We start from the raw sequence: 17,684 nt of genomic DNA on the forward strand, positions 1-17,684 counted from the left end.
AATCTTGTTTGTTATTAATAATTGCATCAATCTAGGTCTTGGGAAGTTTAATCCATTTGCATTTAAAGCAATTCTTTATACAGAAGGAGTTAATATTGCCGTTTTCCTCAGTATTTCTGTGTATCTTGTGTATTTTGTCATTTTGTTCCTCTCTTGCTGCTATCTCTTGTGTTTCATTGATTTTCTGGAGTGGTATGTTTTGATTCCTTTCTCATTTCCTTTTGTGTATCTTCTATAAGTCTTTGTTGTTATCTTTATGAAGATTACATAAAACATACTAAAGATATTAAAATTATAACCATTTTAAGATGATAACAACTTAACTTCAATTGTATACAAAAAGCCCTCTATTCCTTCAGGTATTCCCCCCCTCCCCATTTATGTTACTGGTGTCGCAAATTACTTATTTTTGCATCGTGCATCCGTTAACATAGATTTTTTATTTTTTTATTTCTTATTATACTTTAAGTTTTAGGGTACATGTGCACAACGTGCAGGTTTGTTACATATGTATACATGTGCCATGTTGGTGTGCTGCACCCATTAAATCGTCATTTACATTAGGTATATCTCCTAATGCTATCCCTCCCCACTCCCCTCACCCCACAACAGGCCCCAGGGTATGATGTTCCCCTTTCTGTGTCCAAGTGTTCTTATTGTTCAATTCCCACCTATGAGTGAGTACATGCGGTGTTTGGTTTTTGGTCCTTGCAATAGTTTGCTGAGAATGATGGTTTCCAGCTTCATCCATGTCCCTACAAGGGATATGAACTCATCATTTTTTATGGCTGCATAGTATTCCATGGTGTATATGTGCTACATTTTCTTAATCCAGTCTATCATTGTTGGACATTTGGGTTGGTTCCAAGTCTTTGCTATTGTGAATAGTGCCGCAACAAACATACGTGTGCATGTGTCTTTATAGCAGCCATGATTTATAATCCTTTGGGTATATACCCAGTAATGGGATGGCTGGGTCAAATGGTATTTCTAGTTCTAGATCCCTGAGGAATTGCCACACTGACTTCCACAACGTAGATTTTATAGCTATTTTAATACATTTTTAAAGAAATGTATTAAAAGACTGTAAGAAAGAATCAGTGAACTTGAGGACAAGTCAATTGAATTCTGTACCAGAATTAAAAGTGATTTATGCACTAACATTACAATATTACAGAAGTCTGTATTTATGTATATATTTACTTTTACCAGAAATCTTGCATATGCTTTCATGGTTCTATCTATGAATCTTTCACTTCAGCTTAAAGGATTCCCTTTAGCATTTGTTTTAGGTTTTAGTGGCAATGAATTCTCTCAGCTTTTGTTTATCTGGGAAATTCTTAATTTCTTCACTTTTTTTTTTTTTTTTGAAACAGGGTCTCCCTGTCACCTGGGCTGGAGTGTAGTGGCATCATCTCGGCTCACTGCAACCTCTGCCTTCCAGGCTCAAGAGATTCTTGTGCCTCAGCCTCCCAAGTAGCTGAGATTACAGGCATGGGCCACCACACCCGGCTAATTTTTGTATTTTTAGTAGGGATGTGGTTTTACCATATTGGCCAGGCTGATCTCAAACCCCTGGCCTCAAGTGATTCACCTGCCTCAGCATCTTAAAGTGCTGGGATTACAGATGTGAGTCACTGCACCTAGCCTCTTCTTTACTTTTGAATGATAGTTTTCCCAGATACAATTTTCTTAGTTGGCTGTTTTTATTTTTTTCAGTATTTTGAATGTATCATAACAGTCCCTTCTGTCCTGCACGGTTTCACTGAGAAATCTGCTGACAGTTACAGGAGCTTGGTTGTACATGATGAGCACTTTTCTCTTGCTGCTTTTAACATTCTTTCTCTCTGACTTTTGACAGTTTGATTAAATGCATGTTAATATGAGTCTCTTTGGATTTGTTCTGGTTGTAATTGAGCTTCTTGAATTTGTATGTCCATTTCTCTCATGAAATTTGGGAAGTTTTTGGTGACAATTTCTTCAAAAAATTTTCTTTCCCCTTTTTTCTTTATTCTCCTCCTATAACTCCCACAACACATACATTGGTCCACTTCATGATTTCCACAAGTCATTAGGCCCTCTCCACTTCATTCCTTTTTCTTTTTGCTCCTATGACTTGAAAATTTCAAATGACTTGTCCTCAAGTTCACTGATTGTTTCTTCCGCTTGATCAAGTCTTCTGTTGAACCCCTCTAGTGAATTTTTCAGTTCATTTATTGGATTCTTCAGTTCCAGTATTTTTTTAAAAAAATTCAGTAGATCCTATCTGTTTGTAGATATTCTCATTTTGTTTGTGCATCATTTTCCCAGATTTTGTTTATTACTGCATCTGTGTTGTCTTTTAACTCATTGAGATTTTTAAGACAGTAACTTTGAAGTCTCTGTCAGGTTATTCATAAATCTTTTTTTCTTTAGGTATAGTGTCTAGAGATTTATTTTTTCCTTTAATTTAGCCTTTTTTTTTGTTTGTTTCTTTGTACATCTTGAGATCTTTTGTTTACATTTAGGCATCAAAAAAACACCTATTCTAGTGTTTATTGTCTGGCTTCATACAGACCTTCACCAATCAGTCTGGGTATAGATTCTAGGAGTCTCTCAAACTTTTTCTGGTGATGCATCTTTTCTGGATCTGTGTGTGTACTTTTCCAGATAAAGTAATTTCCACAGATTTCATTTTTAGGAGCTTGTATTCTCTTGCTTTACCTGGTGTCTATATGCAGTACCAGTCTCTCTAGACCAGTAATAAGCTGCCATGCTTGCTTTTGTTCTCAACAGCCACCAAGTATCCCAAATATGTTGTGATTCCCATTCGCAGTCTGAATTAGGTATGACAGAAACCAGTCCCTAAGGCAGTCCCCTGGAAAGCCAGAAAATTGATGCATGTTTCACTCTTCTCTTTCCCTTCCAAGAGAGATATTTAGAGATGGGAGTCTTTTCTCTATTGCATTGTGCCCCAGTATGAGGAAGGACTATGCCAAGTAAATGCAGCAAACTTTCTTACCTGCTTCAATGCCAGTTTTCTTGGCTTTGGTCTTACCAGTGGTGCTGTAACCTTTTAACTATTTTCTGAAGTTTACAAAGGCAATTTGGTTCATACATTGTTAAGTCAGTGTCTTCATGGGGGAACTAGGGCATGGGGCTTTATATTCTGCCATCTTACTGACATCAGTGGAACATGTACTTTTAAAAATTAATTTCAACTTCTGTCCCAGATTTAGAAAGTACATGTTCATGTTTGTTATATGGGTATATTGCACAATGCTGAGGTTTGGGGTACAATTGATCCTGTTACCCAGGTACTAAGCATAGTACCCAATAGTTAGTATTTCAACCATTACCCCACTCCATTCCTCCTCCCTTCCTCCTCTACTAGTCCCCAGTGTCTATTTTTGCTAAGTTTATATCCATGAGTACTCAATGTTTAGCTCCTACTTCTTATAAGTGAGAACATGTGGTATTTGGTTTTCTGTTCCTGTGTTAATTCACTTAAGGTAATGGCCTCCAGCTGCATCCATGTTGCTGCAAAGGACATGATTTAAATCATTTTAATGACTATATAGTATTCCATGGTGTATATGTATTATATTTTCTTTATCCAATTCACCATTGATGAGCACCTACATCGATTCCATGTTTTTACTATTGGAAATACTATTGCAATGAACATATTAGTACATCCTTTTTTTTGGTGAAATGGTTTATTTTCTGCTGGATATATACCTAGTAATGGGATTTCTGGGTTGAATGGTACTTCTGTTTTATGTTTTTTGAGAAATCTCCAAATTGCTTTCCATGGAGGCTGAACTAATTCACATTCCCACCAGCAATGTATGTAAGTGTTCCCTTTTCTCTACAGCCTCTCCAGCATCTGTTGTTTTTGACTTTTAAGTAATAGCCATACTGACTGCTGTGGGATGGTATCTCATTGTGCTTTTTGTTTGCATTTTTTTCATGATTAGAGATGTGCATTTTTTCTTATGTTTGTTGGCTGCTTATATATCTTCTTTTGAGAAGTGTCTGTTTATGTCTTTTGCCCATTTTTTAATGGAGTTGTTTGTGTCTTGTTTGTTCAATTGTTCAAGTTCCTGATAGATTCTGGATATCAGACCTTTGTTGGATGTGTAATTTGTGAATATTTTTCATATTTTGTAGGTTGCGTGTTTGCTCCATTGATAGTTTCTTTTGCTAAGACACATTTTAGTTTAATTAGGTCCCACTTGAGAATTTTTATTTTCATTGCAAATGCTTTTGAGGACTTAGTCATAAATTCTTTCCCAAGGCTGATGTCCAGGATGGTGGTTCCTAGGGTTTCTTCTAGGATTCTTATATTTGAGGTCATATACTTAAACTTTTAATCCATTTTGAGTTAATTTTTGTCTATGGTGAAAGGTAGGGGTTCAGGTTTATTCTTCTGCATATGATTACCTAGCTATCCAGCACCATTTATTGAATAGGGAATCCTTTCTCTACTGCTTTCTATTGTCAACTTTGTCAAAGATCAGATGGCTACAGGTGTTTGGCTTGATTTCTAGATTCTCTATTTTGTCCCATTGGTCTATGTGTCTATATTTGTAGCAGTACTCTAATGTTTTGGTTACTGTAGCCTTATAGTATAGTTTGAAGTTGGGTAATGTGATGTGCCTGGCTTTGTTCTTTTGAGCAGGTACTTTTAAAAATACAAATTAATACCAGGAAAACTTTCCTATGTAGTATGTAACATTTTTGGCTGAGAAGCACTACTCCCCACCCTGGAATATTAGGTTATGTCAGGAAGCCTCAGGGCAATACACAACAAATACTTGTTAAGCCTTCATGTTCAATTCAAAATTAATTTCCATTTGCCTTGATAAAATTACTTATAGGAAAATAATCTGGACATAGCTAAAGGTATTTTAGAAGCTTAATTGGAAAGATGCAAAGCATTATTTTTTATGAAATAAATAAATTGACTATAGTTAAAACCTAGTGAGCTCTCTATTATGTTTAACTTTTCCAAGTAATTTGCTACTTTCTTTCTTTTTTTTTTTAAATTATACTTTAAGTTCTAGGGTACATGTGCACAACATGCAGGTTTATTACATAGGTATACATGTTCCATGTTGGTTTGCTGCACCCATTAACTCGTCATTTATATTAGGTATTTCTCCTAATGCTATCCCTCCCCCAGCCCCCTATCCTACGCAGGCCCCAGTGTGTGATCTTCACCGCCCTGTGTCTAAGTGTTCTCATTGTTCATTTCCTACTTATGAGTGAGAACATGTGGTGTTTGATTTTCTGTCCTTGTGATAGTTTGCTGAGAATGATGGTTAGTAATTTGCTGCTTTCTAGGGAAGAAGTACTCAGGGGAGTAGAGAAACAAATTTGTATTTTAAGAACCCCAGTGCAATTTCACTGAAAAACAATAGGAAATTAATATGGAACACATCTTAGCAGTCAACGTGCTCTAGAAAAACTCTCTGTCTCTCTCTCTATATATATGTGTGTGTGTGTGTGTGTCTGTCTATACACACACACATATGTATATATGAAAAGATTTATATGAAAAAATAGGCTCACATGACTATGTAGGCTAAGAAGTTCCACAGTCTGCCATCTGGAAGTAGGAGACCCAGAAAAGCCGGTGGTGTAGGTCCAGTTTGAGTTCAAAGGCCTGAAACCCAGGGGAACCAATGGTGTAAATCTAGTCCAAGGGTAGTAAAAGATCGATGTCTCAGGTCAAGCAGCAGGCAGGCAGGAAGAAATAAAAAAATGGATGAATTCCTCCTTCCTCTGCTTTTTGTTCTGTTCAGGCCCTCAACAGATTGGCTAATGCATACCCACACTGGGGAGGGCAATCTACTACTGAGCTTACAAATTCAAATGCTAATCTCATCTGAAAACACCCTAACTCTCATCTGGTCACCCCTTGGCCCAGTCAGGTTGACACACAGAATTAGCCATTACACCATCTCAACATATAAAATAAAAAAAAGATTGAAAACACAAAACTAAATTTATGTACATTTAAAGACAATTCTGTTTCTTGGTAAAGAAAAGAATGAAATTCTGAGACAAGAATTCCTGTATTAGGACTGTTTCTTCCCTGTAATGATATTGGTACTTTTGGCCTGTACTCCTGATCAGTAGGCCATCATGTGACTGCTCCTTGCACCTTGTGTTTTCTTCTAAAGAATAGCTCTGAAGGCTATAAGCAACCTTTACTCTGTTCAATCTGGAAATACCAAAGTCTTTGACTCCTTTTTTTCTTCATGCAGAATTTCATTGTCCAGCAGCTGAACGAGTCATTTTCTTATTTTCTGGGGCTTTCAGACCCACAAGGTAATAATAATTGGCAATGGATTGATAAGACACCTTACGAGAAAAATGTCAGGTGAGTGCAGATCTGGGGCCTTGTTTACATAGAAAATCTAGGGAAATTTTGTTAGGAGTTACTAATAATGTTAATGTTGATAATTATGATAACAGGATCTAACAATTATTAAGCATTACTAAGGATATGCATTATCTCACTTAAACTTCATGAAAACTTCTCTTTTTCTGAACTAATTTTACAGATAAAAAATTAAATAACTTGCCCCAAATAAATAAACTAATAAGATGAGAAACTGGATGTCAACTCCATGTCTATCTGATTCCAGAGATGGTGCTCTAAACTATTATATTTTGCTGTTTCTAAACACAAGTAGACACTTAAACTGATCTCTAATTAATAAAACTTAAAATATCTGGGTCAGAGCTATGTACGATTTTAGTAGAAAAATTACATAATAATACTATTTACTTGTGGCTTTAAAAAAGAATTCAGTTATACATTATCTTATTTGATTCTTCCACAATCTTGTGAGTTAGTTAGGGACCTTATTATAATTCCCATTTTTAAAGATGAGGAATCTAATACCTAGGGAGATTGAATTACTTGCCCAAGATCAAAATGAGTGAGTATCAAAACCAGGTCTTGTAATTCCAAAAGTTATGTTCAACCTCCCAGTCTTTACCCAGAATGTATTCCCTGGAGGCAGGGTAACTTTTACTTCCAGATTCAGGCATCCTAACATTCACTTAAGGCAGATCCATGAGAATAAAGAAGCTTAGGAAGGTGATAAGAATACATAGATGTAAGGAGATAGCCTCTTTATTTCATGTCAGTAAGAAGGAAATTATTTAATAACCCCTGCCAGCATAAAGGCTCTGTAAAGAGGAAGATGATTGAAGCAGAAAGATCTAGGAATAAACCATCTCATAAAATTTTGCCAGGAGAATGTTAAAGGAGCAAGTGTGAAAGTATGTGTCCATACTTGAGGATTTGAGGAGGGTAGTATAAGAAGGAGGAACAATCATTGGAACGTTCTCTCTTCCTAAATCCCACTTTGTTCACCCCAAACTTCTATACTTTCTAATCATTCACCATGCATTCGTTGAAGATGTGTATTTACCTTTTTGTTTTCCTTTAGATTTTGGCACCTAGGTGAGCCCAATCATTCCGCAGAGCAATGTGCTTCAATAGTCTTCTGGAAACCTGCAGGATGGGGCTGGAATGATGTTATCTGTGAAACTAGAAGGAATTCAATATGTGAGATGAATAAGATTTACCTATGAGTAGAAGCTTAATTGGAAAGAAGAGAAGAATTACTGATGTAATTTTTTAACTGACGTCTTTAAAATTGAAACCTATCATGAAATGATAATTTCTTCCTGTAATTTACACATAATCCTTATGTTATAGAGGTTCATAGAAATGGAAAGATACCTGTTTCCCTTTAATCAATCTTCTCGTTTCCTCTTTTCCACTAATGATAGAATGCACCCTTCCTCTCTTTGTTCCATTCTTTCACTTGTTATTTATTTTTTTCTTTCTTCATACTTCATTACACAAACATTTATTGTTTCAGAGACTGTACTATTTTGTTTGTTAGAAGATTTATAAGGCAGTATCTTTTGAAAATTATGACTTTCCTTCCTCAATATACCATAAAGAAATCTTTTTGGTCAAGATGGTAGTTGGAACTACAATCATCTGAAGGCCTGATAAGAGTTGAAAGACCTGTTTTCTAGATGGCTCACTCACATGGCTGGCAACTTGGTGTTGGCTATTAATGTATCCTGGAAATAAATTTTATTCTGCAGTTAGGGATTTGGCATTTTATATATGTTGATTCAATCAAGTTTGGCAAGCAGGATGTTTGATACTGCTATATCCTGTATTCTTGGTTTACTTGTTTTATTTCTGAGAAATATGTGTTAAGATCTCTTGCTGATTGGGAATTTGTCTATTTCTCATTTAAATTTGTGAAATCTTTCTTTGCTTGCAAGCATCTCTTGTTACCCAAATCTAATCTAATCCTGAAAATATGATGGTTAGCAAAGTTTGAGATAACTAGAGCCTGTAATCCATCATTTTAAATGGCAATGATAATGATAGTTTATCTTTATTTTATATAAAAACCTCAACAAATTTTCTAAACAACTACCAAAATGATCATTAATATATATCCACAAAGGATTTCTGCATAACATACTTTAAAACAAATTACCTAATTATTTAGTGCATATTAAACTTATTAGTGGGCACGACTATATGCAAAAGTTGCATGATATATGACACAAATTATGTTATTCTTTTCCATTGCACTGAAAATACCATAATATAAAGAAGAATCCCATCATCCAAATTGAGCCTATATTGATTGATACTCAGAAGAATCTGGCAGTAGGAGCCTATAAAGGGATAAGAAATTGGGAAAGGATTGGGAAGTTGGTAGTACTGAACATCTTCTCACCTGGACTCATGAGCAGCTTGAATAGTTGTTACTGTGATGCATATGTAGATTCTAACATATTTTTCCCCCTTGAATAGAAATTTGGTGCAACAATTTTTTAAATTAGCAAATATTTGGATATTAAAGCTTCTTATAGAAAGAGATACCTGTATATTGAAGCCATGATGAGGCACATACAATGTTATAATTATTACTTGTACATGGCAAATTAATTTTTTTATCATTGTGGAGTCACTTTCTTTAAATTTAGTAATGCCTTTGGCTTTAATTTTTCTCCTGATATTAAAATAGATACGGTAACTTTCATTATGTTAGTGCTGTAAAATATTTCTTTTTTCCATCTTCTATTTTTGACCATTTTTGTCTTTGTATTCCACATGTGCTTCTTAATAAGTAGCATATAGTTAAATCTTAAAAAATTCAATATGGCAATCACCTTTTAGGTCAAAAATTTAATCCATTTACATTTGTGACAATTCAACATATATATGGTTCTAAATCTGTCATCTTACTAGGTGGTTTCCACTTCCTCTGCTCCAAAATATTTTTTTTACGGCTTATAACACAACTTTTATTAGAAAAGTTATACATAACATAGCATCAACTATTTTCAAGAACCCAATAAAGAACAAAAACCAGACTAACAAAATGTGTAACAAGAAACTAATGACCTTTCTAAAATCAGACATTCGATTATCTACAATGTCTATTTACAAAAAGGGAAAACTCCATGGTTTACAGGCATGTCATATTGAAAATAAAGCTGCAATAGCTTTTTATACAATTATCGCTCTCGAGAAAATGAATCATTAAGACAGTAATCAGGAGTTCACAAATTTAAAACATTTCACATAATTTTAAATTATTGAAGTCTGAGTTTCAAAAGTGATTTTTTTCCCACAAAGGTGTCAACACTTAAGCTAGAACTTTCAGTGTTAATTTTGCCCTAAAAGTTAAGACATATTCTGATAATCATAAAAGTCACATGATTTCTGATGCTATCTGCTGTGTTAATAACAAAGCCTGTACACATGAATACCTACGTAACAAATCTCCATGTTCTACGCATATACCCCAGAACTTAAAGTATAATAATAATAAAACATAATAAAGCCTTTATTTGGATGTGTTTTTCTTTAATTAAATTATAGGAAACTGGATATAGGATTTTGTTGCAAAGCTATTAAAGTTCCAAACACAGGAGTGTGCAGCACTGAAAAAGGAGATCAGTACTAAAACTTATAATAAATATCAGAGAAACCATTAGCTTTTACAGCATTGTCTGTTTAAAGGTTAAGTTGACCAGGTGTATAATTTCCCATCAGTCTGTTCTTACAGTAGGCAGGGCAATTTCTATTTTCATGATCTGAATACTCAAATATATCCAAACATCTTTTTAAAGCTTTGATTTATAGCTCCTAGAAAGTTATATTTTTTAATAGTCACTCTACTCTAATGAAGCCTATTTCTGCTCATCACACTTATCACTGCTTCAGTGTCCCAGAGATTCTGGTATGTTGTGTCTTTGTTCTCATTGGTTTCAAAGAACATCTTTATTTCTGCCTTCATTTCATTATGTACCCAGTATTCATTCAGGAGCAGGTTGTTCCGTTTCCATGTAGTTGAGCAGTTTTGAGTGAGTTTCTTAATCCTGAGTTCTAGTTTGATTGCACTGTGGTCTGAGAGACAGTTTGTTATAATTTCTGTTCTTTTACATTTGCTGAGGAGAGCTTTACTTCCAACTATGTGGTCAATTTTGGAATAGGTGTGATGTGGTGCTGAAAAGAATGTATATTCTGTTGATCTGGGGTGGAGAGTTCTGTAGATGTCTATTAGGTCTGCTTGGTGCAGAGCTGAGTTCAATTCCTGGGTATCCTTGTTAACTTTCTGTCTCCTTGATCTGTCTAATGTTGACAGTGGGGTGTTAAAGTCTCCCTTTATTATTGTGTGGGAGTCTAAGTCTCTTTGTAGGTCTCTAAGGACTTGCTTTATGAATGTGGGTGCTCCTGTATTGGGTCCATATATATTTAGGATAGTTAGCTCTTCTTCTTGAACTGATCCCTTTACCATTATGTAATGGCCTTCTTTGTCTCTTTTAATCTTTGTTGGTTTTAAGTCTGTTTTATCAGAGACTAGGATTGCAACCCCTCCTTTTTTTTTGCTTTCCTTTTGCGTGGTAGATCTTCCTCCATCCCCTTATTTTGAGCCTATGTGTGTCTCTGCATGTGAGATGGGTCTCCTGAATAGAGCACACTGATGGGTCTTGACTCTATATCCAATTTGCCAGTCTGTGTGTTTTAACAGGGGCATGTAGCCCATTTACATTTAAGGTTAATATTGTTATGTGTGAATTTGATCCTGTCATTAGGATGTTAGCTGGTTATTTTGCCCGTTAGTTGATGCAGTTTCTTCCTAGCATTGATAGTCTTTACAATTTGTCATGTTTTTGCAGTGGCTGGTACTGGTTGTTCCTTTCCATGTTTGGTGCTTCCTTCAGGTGCTCTAATAAGGCAGGCCTGGTGGTGACAAAATCTCTCAGCATTTGTTTGTCTGTAAAGGATTTTATTTCTCCTTCACTTATGAAGGTTAGTTTGGCTGGATTTGAAAGTCTATGTTGAAAATTGTTTTCTTTAAGAATTTTGAATGTTGGCCCCCACTCTCTTCTGGCTTATCGGGTTTCTCCTGAGATCCACTGTTAGTCTGATGGGCTTCCCTTTATGGGTAACCCAACCTTTCTCTCTGGCTGCCCTTAACATTTTTTCCTTCATTTCAACCTTGGTGAATCTGACAATTAAGTGTCTTGGGGCTGTGCTTCTCAAGGAGTATCTTTGTGGTGTTCTCTGTATTTCCTGAATTTGAATGTTGACCTGGCTTGCTAGATTGGGGAAGTTCTCCTGGATAATATCCTGAAGAGTGTTTTCCAACTTGGTTCCATTCTCCCCATCACTTTCGGGTACACCAATTAAATGTAGATTTGGTCTTTTCACATAGTCTCATATTTCTTGGAGGTTTTGTTCATTTCTTTTTACTCTTTTTTCTCTAAACTTCTCCTCTCACTTTATTTCATTAATTTGATCTTCAATCACTGATACCCTTTCTTCCACTTGATCAAATTGGCTACTGAAGCTTGTGCATGCTTACGTAGTTCTTGTGCCATGGTTTTCAGCTCCATCAGGTCATTTAAGGTCTTCTCTACACTGTTCTAGTTAACCATTTGTCTTATCTTTTTTCAAAGTTTTTAGCTTCTTTGCAATGGGTTTGAACATCCTCTTTAGCTCACAGAAGTTTGTTATTACTGACCTTCTGAAGCCTACTCTGTCAGCTCGTCAAAGTCATTCTCCATCCAGCTTTGTTCCATTGCTAGCGAGGAGCTGCAATCCTTTGGAGGAGAAGAGGCACTCTGGTTTTTAGAATTTTCAGCTTTTCTGCTCTGGTTTCTCCCCATCTTTGTGGTTTTATCTACCTTTGGTCTTTGATGTTGGTGACCTACAGATGGGGTTTTGGTGTGAATGTCCTTTTTGTTGTCGTTGATGCTATTCCTTTCTGTTTGTTAGTTTTCCTTCTAAGAGTCAGATCCCTCAGCTGCAGGTCTGTTGGTGTTTGCTGGAGGTTCACTCCAGACCCTGTTTGCCTGAGTATCACCAGCAGAGGCTGCAGAACAGCAGATATTGCAGAACAGCAAATATTGCTGTCTGATCCTTCCTCTGGAAGCTTCGTCCCAGAGGGGCACACACCTGTATGAGGTGTCAGTTGGCCCCTACTGGGAGATATCTCCCAGTCAGGCTACACAGGGGTCAGGGACCCACTTGCGGAGGCAGTCTGTCTGTTCTCAGAGTTCAAGCACTGTGCTAGGAGAACCACTGGTCTCTTCAGAGCTGTCAGACAGGGATGTTTAAGTCTGCAGAAGTTTCTGCTGCCTTTTGTTCAACTATGCCCTGCCCACAGAGCTGGGATCTACAGAGGCAGCAGGCCCGCAGAGCTTATTGTGTTCTTTTGTTGGCAACATGTTTCCTTTGTTTTTGATGTTTCTTGTTGCTGTGCATTGATGTCTGTGCATCTGATGAAACAAGTTACATGTTACAGACTTTATAGACTGGTTTTAGAGGGGGAAAACTTTCAACTATGAGTGGGTGCAAAAACACTGGCTGGGTGGGATGTTGCCCTTTCTGCTTTGGTGAGGGCACAGCAGTGTAGTCTCTGTGCAGCTCTGTCAAACTCAGACTGGGGCACGGGCACAGCTGCTGCAGCATTGGCTCTGGTGTTTGCAGTGCAGGTGCTGATGGAGTGGCCTGAGAGCCACAGTGACTCCAGGAGCTGACATGTGGGCTCATTTGCTGTGGTAGTGGCTTGGACGTCTGAGGCATGGCACTCATAAAGTTATGATGGAGCCAGGGTCCAAAGCTTAGGTGGGTGAAGGGTGACTATAGCTTCAAGGCCAGGGGTGGGGCTAGCCTGCAGCAACGGTGGGTCTGGTGACTGAGGCATAGGTACACATAGTGTGGCCATGGAGTCAGGGTCTGGAGTACAGAAATATACAAAGTGATAGTTGCTCCACTCCAGGATGTGGGCTGACTTACTGTGGCAGTGGCTTAGATGCGCAAATATGGGCACTCATGGAGTGGTGGCAGAGCCTGGGTCACATGGATGTGCTCAGACTGGTCATGGCTCAGGGTGTGTTGTGGAGTCAGCCTTCAGTGATGGTGGCGCCCATGTCTAAAGTGTGGGTGTACATGATGTGGCCATGGAGTTGAGGTCTACAGCACAGGCATGGAGTAGCTGCAGCTTCAGGGTCTGGGGTCCACACAGGAATGGGTTTTGGCCCTAGTCCAGCGATGGCACAAGAGTGGCTCCATTTTGGGATTAAGAGCACAGCAGTGTCTTCCTATTCAGGGCATTTGCATGGGGACAATGTCTGTGTGTTGCCTCAGTGGTGAAAGCTACCAGCATCCTCTGCAAAGGACTGTATTGACGTCCACCATGTGTCTGATACCAATAGCCCCTGCTTTCTTCTTTTTTCCTAGCCATCTCCAGATATCTTGGGTATGCCAGTCTCCTCAGTGACTTTTTCTATTTGTGATTATTCTCCTTTTTTTTTTTTCACTCCACTGTGTTGCTTCAGGTTCTTGATGGAAACCTTGAGCCCTCCCAATGCTCTCTTCAGTTTTAGGTATCTGTCCAGTTGTGTGTGTTTTTGTGTGTAGGTTGAGGGGGGGGATGAGGGATGGTATCTCCTACTCTGCTATTTTGCTGACATCACTCCCTTGTCTTAAGCAAATTTAAGCAGATTTATTTTTGTGGGAGTTTCAGAATTTTTTTTGCATGACAATATGCATCATAAATCTTCAAAGTAGGATGTAGAGATATAAAGGGTTTTTCTTTTCTTTTTTTTTTGAGACAGGGTTTTGCTTTGTCACCCAGCCTGGAATGCAGTGATGCGACCTCGGCTCACTACAACCTCCACCTCCTGAGTTCAAGCGTTTCTCGTGCCTCAGCCATTGTAATAGCTAGGATTACAGGCACCCACTACCACACTCAGCTAATTTTTGTGTTTTTGATAGAGACAGGTTTCACCATTTTGCCTGCTGGTCTCAAACTCCTGAGCTCAAGCCATCCACCTGCCTCAGCCTCCCAAAGTGCTGGGATTACAGGCGTGAGCCACCACACCCAGCCCAAAGGGTTTTTCAATTAATTTTTTATGGAATACTTATAAGTATATCACCAAATAGTATTCTGTGACATATCTGTTTGGGAATCAGTGCTGTAGGCTGTAGAATTTAGAGGTCTAGGCACGTATGGCAATGCATAATATAGTGTGTAATTCACAAAACAAATACTGTCAATACAGACTATGTAGACCCAATGACTTATTTTCTATTTATTCAGAAAATATATATAGCAGGTTTATTTTGTGACAAGATATTTCCTAGATAGGAATAAGGAAGTAAAAAAAAGAGTTCTTGTTCTTATATAGATTGCATTCTACTGTTCTGGTGGAAAGATGCAACAAATAAATAAAAAATACATCATATATAATATATGTGCTTTAAAGATGCATGGAAGCAGTGCTTTCTTCGGCAGCACATATATTAAAATTGGAACGATACAGAGAAGATTAGCATGGCTGCTGTGCAAGAATAGTATGCAAATTTATGAAATATTCCATATAAAAAACAAAACAAATGTTTAATGCACAGAAGCAGAATGGAGGAATAGGGAGTGACAGTGGGGTACTAATTTACTTAAGATATTTAGGGAAGCCTCTCTGTTAAGGTGACATTTGAGCAATTGCTTCAAGGAAGAGAAAAATTATACCAGAGAGATAGCTGAGGAAAAGTGTTTGGTTGAATTACGAGTTCCAAGGCGCTAAAACTTGCCAATCCTTAAAATAAAAATAAGTGTGAATGGAGGTGTGTTTTGGAAGAGAAGTTCAGTGAAGTAGAGAAATTTGGTCACATAGTGCTTTCTAGGTCACAATAAAGAGTTTTAAATTTTATTCTGAGCAAGATAAGGAGCCTTTATAGGCTTTGAGGTGAAGAATGACATGATTTCAATTTACTTTAAAATAAAGAAATTTCACAGACAGAGAATCCTGGGGCATGGGAATGTTTTACGTGGGGTGGGGGAGGGGAACTCAGAGGTTTTTGTTTTCTTTTTTTTGTTGTTTTTGCACATTCCAAGTTTGAAATCTCTGTGATGCTTTTGAGAGGGATGTGAAGACGCTATTCTTAGAAAATTAAGACAATGCTCTGCCTTGGAAGGTAACAACTCAATCTGTTTTTCTAGAATGAATGGATAGGCAAATATTATTTCTGTCTTTAAAATATTAAAGTTATTTTAAATCATAGCATATATGGCACTTCGCTCAAGGGGAGGAATGGTGTGGATATAAACATTTTGGAGTAAAAAATATGGCCATTATTGACAATTAGTTGAAGCCTGCCCCTGTTCCTGATCAGAGACATTGAAATGCAATAATTCCAAGTGGAATCCCATTTTTTTTTGTCTACCAGACAGTAGATGATAGACCCTTGATGGCAATGATTATATGGTGCTAAGATTTGGATATGTGTCTTCTCCAAACCTCATGTTGAAATTTCATCTGAATGTTAGAGGTGGGGCCTAATGAGAGGTGTTTGGGTCATGGGGTGAATCCCTCATAAATAGATTAGTGCTTTCTCTCAAAGGTGAGTGAGTTCTCACTCATTAGTTCGCTCAAGATCTGGTTGATAAACACAGCCTGGCAACTCCCTTTTCCCTCTTGCTTCCTCTCTTGCCATATGATCTTTGCATAAGCCAATTTCCCTTCACTTTCTGCTAGTAGTGGGAGTAGCCTGAGGCCATCATCAAATCAGATGCCTAATCTTGAACTTTCAAGCCATCCAGTATCATGAACCAAATAAACCTTACATCTTTATAAATTACCCAGCCTCACGTATTTCTTTACAGTGATGGATCGCTATGGAATAAGAAGTCTTAATAGAGTTAGTCCTAAATGGACTAAGACATATGGTATAAATCTTCATATTCCCAACATCTGTCCTATTACTGGGACTACAATTTTTTCTAAGTAATGAATTAATTATTTTTCCAAATTTGTGCTTTTGAATCTTCTAAACACTTAATGTTCTCTGAAATTGACCCCTTTTATTGGATTTCCATTAATGAGGCAAAATTCTGATTTTTTTCTCTTTGAAATTGAAGTATATCTATAATTTAGAGCAGTTCATCATCACTGGCCATCAGAGAAATGCAAATCAAAACCACAATGAGATACCATCTCACACCAGTTAGAATGGCGATCATTAAAAAGTCAGGAAACAACAGGTGCTGGAGAGGATGTGGAGAAATAGGAACACTTTTACACTGTTGGTGGGACTGTAAACTAGTTCACCCATTGTGGAGGACAGTGTGGTGATTCCTCAAGGATTTAGAACTAGAAATATCATTTGATGCAGTCATCCCATTACTGGGTATATACCCAAAGGATTATAAATCATGCTGCTATAAAGACACAGGCACACGTATGTTTATTGCGGCACTATTCACAATAGCAAAGACTTGGAACCAACCCAAATGTCCATCAAGGATACACTGGATTAAGAAAATGTGGCACATATACACCATGGAATACTATGCAGCCATAAAAAAGGATGTGTTCATGTCCTTTGTAGGGACATGGATGAGGCTGGAAACCATCATTCTGAGCAAACTATCACAAGGACAGAAAACCAAACACCACATGTTCTCACTCATAGGTGGGAACTGAACAATGAGAACACTTGGACACAGGGTGGGGAACACTACACACTGAGGACTGTTGTGGGATTGGGGGAGTGGGGAGGGATAGCATTAGGAGATATACCTAATATAAATGATGAGTTAATGGGTGCAGCACACCAACATGGCGTATGTATACATATGTAAGAAACCTGCACGTTGTGCATATGTACCCTAGAACTTAAAGTATAACACACACAAAAAAAACACATAAAACAAACAAGCAAAAATTTAGAGTAGTTGTGTTTATAATTACATCAGACAAAACAGACTTTAAGTCAGTATCTGTCACGAGAGGCAAAATTGATAAGTGTTCCCTCTTCTTCTATTGTTTGTAATACTTTGATGGGAATTGATGTTAGTTATTTTTTAGATATTTATTAGAGTTCACCAGTGAAGCTGTCTGATCCTAAAGTTTTCTTTTTTGGATAGTTTGATTATGAGTCAATCTCCTTTTTGTTATTGGAATGTTTAGGCTATTTCTTCTTGATTCAGTCTTGGTAGTTTGTATGTTTCTGGGGATTTATCCATTTCCTCTAAGTTATCTAATTTGTTGGCATAAAATTTTTTATAATAGTTCCTTATGGTTCTTTTTATTTCTGTGGCATCTGATATAGTTTGGGTGTTTCC

At 37.3% G+C, this 17,684-nt stretch overlaps 1 protein-coding gene and 1 non-coding gene across 4 annotated transcripts in view; both read left to right on the top strand.

The window, feature by feature from the left end:
* Window positions 1–9,896, top strand: part of LOC129009591 (C-type lectin domain family 6 member A) — a 49,526-nt gene extending 39,630 nt beyond the window's left edge. For all 3 annotated transcript variants that reach the window (XM_054442786.2, XM_063672389.1, XM_054442781.2), the window contains 2 exons: window positions 6,255–6,370; window positions 7,452–9,896. In XM_054442786.2, the coding sequence (XP_054298761.1) occupies window positions 6,255–6,370; window positions 7,452–7,596 (261 nt within the window). In that variant the 3' untranslated portion in view covers window positions 7,597–9,896. The remainder of the gene's footprint in view (window positions 1–6,254; window positions 6,371–7,451) is intronic.
* A 4,943-nt stretch (window positions 9,897–14,839) lies between these two features.
* LOC129010986 (U6 spliceosomal RNA) lies at window positions 14,840–14,946 on the top strand. Its single transcript, XR_008493135.1, has one exon. It is a non-coding gene; the product is annotated as a U6 spliceosomal RNA (small nuclear RNA).
* The last annotated feature ends 2,738 nt before the right edge of the window (window positions 14,947–17,684 follow it).

The sequence above is a fragment of the Pongo pygmaeus genome, chromosome 10 (genome assembly GCF_028885625.2).
Source record: "Pongo pygmaeus isolate AG05252 chromosome 10, NHGRI_mPonPyg2-v2.0_pri, whole genome shotgun sequence".
Classification (NCBI taxonomy): Eukaryota; Metazoa; Chordata; class Mammalia; order Primates; family Hominidae; genus Pongo; species Pongo pygmaeus.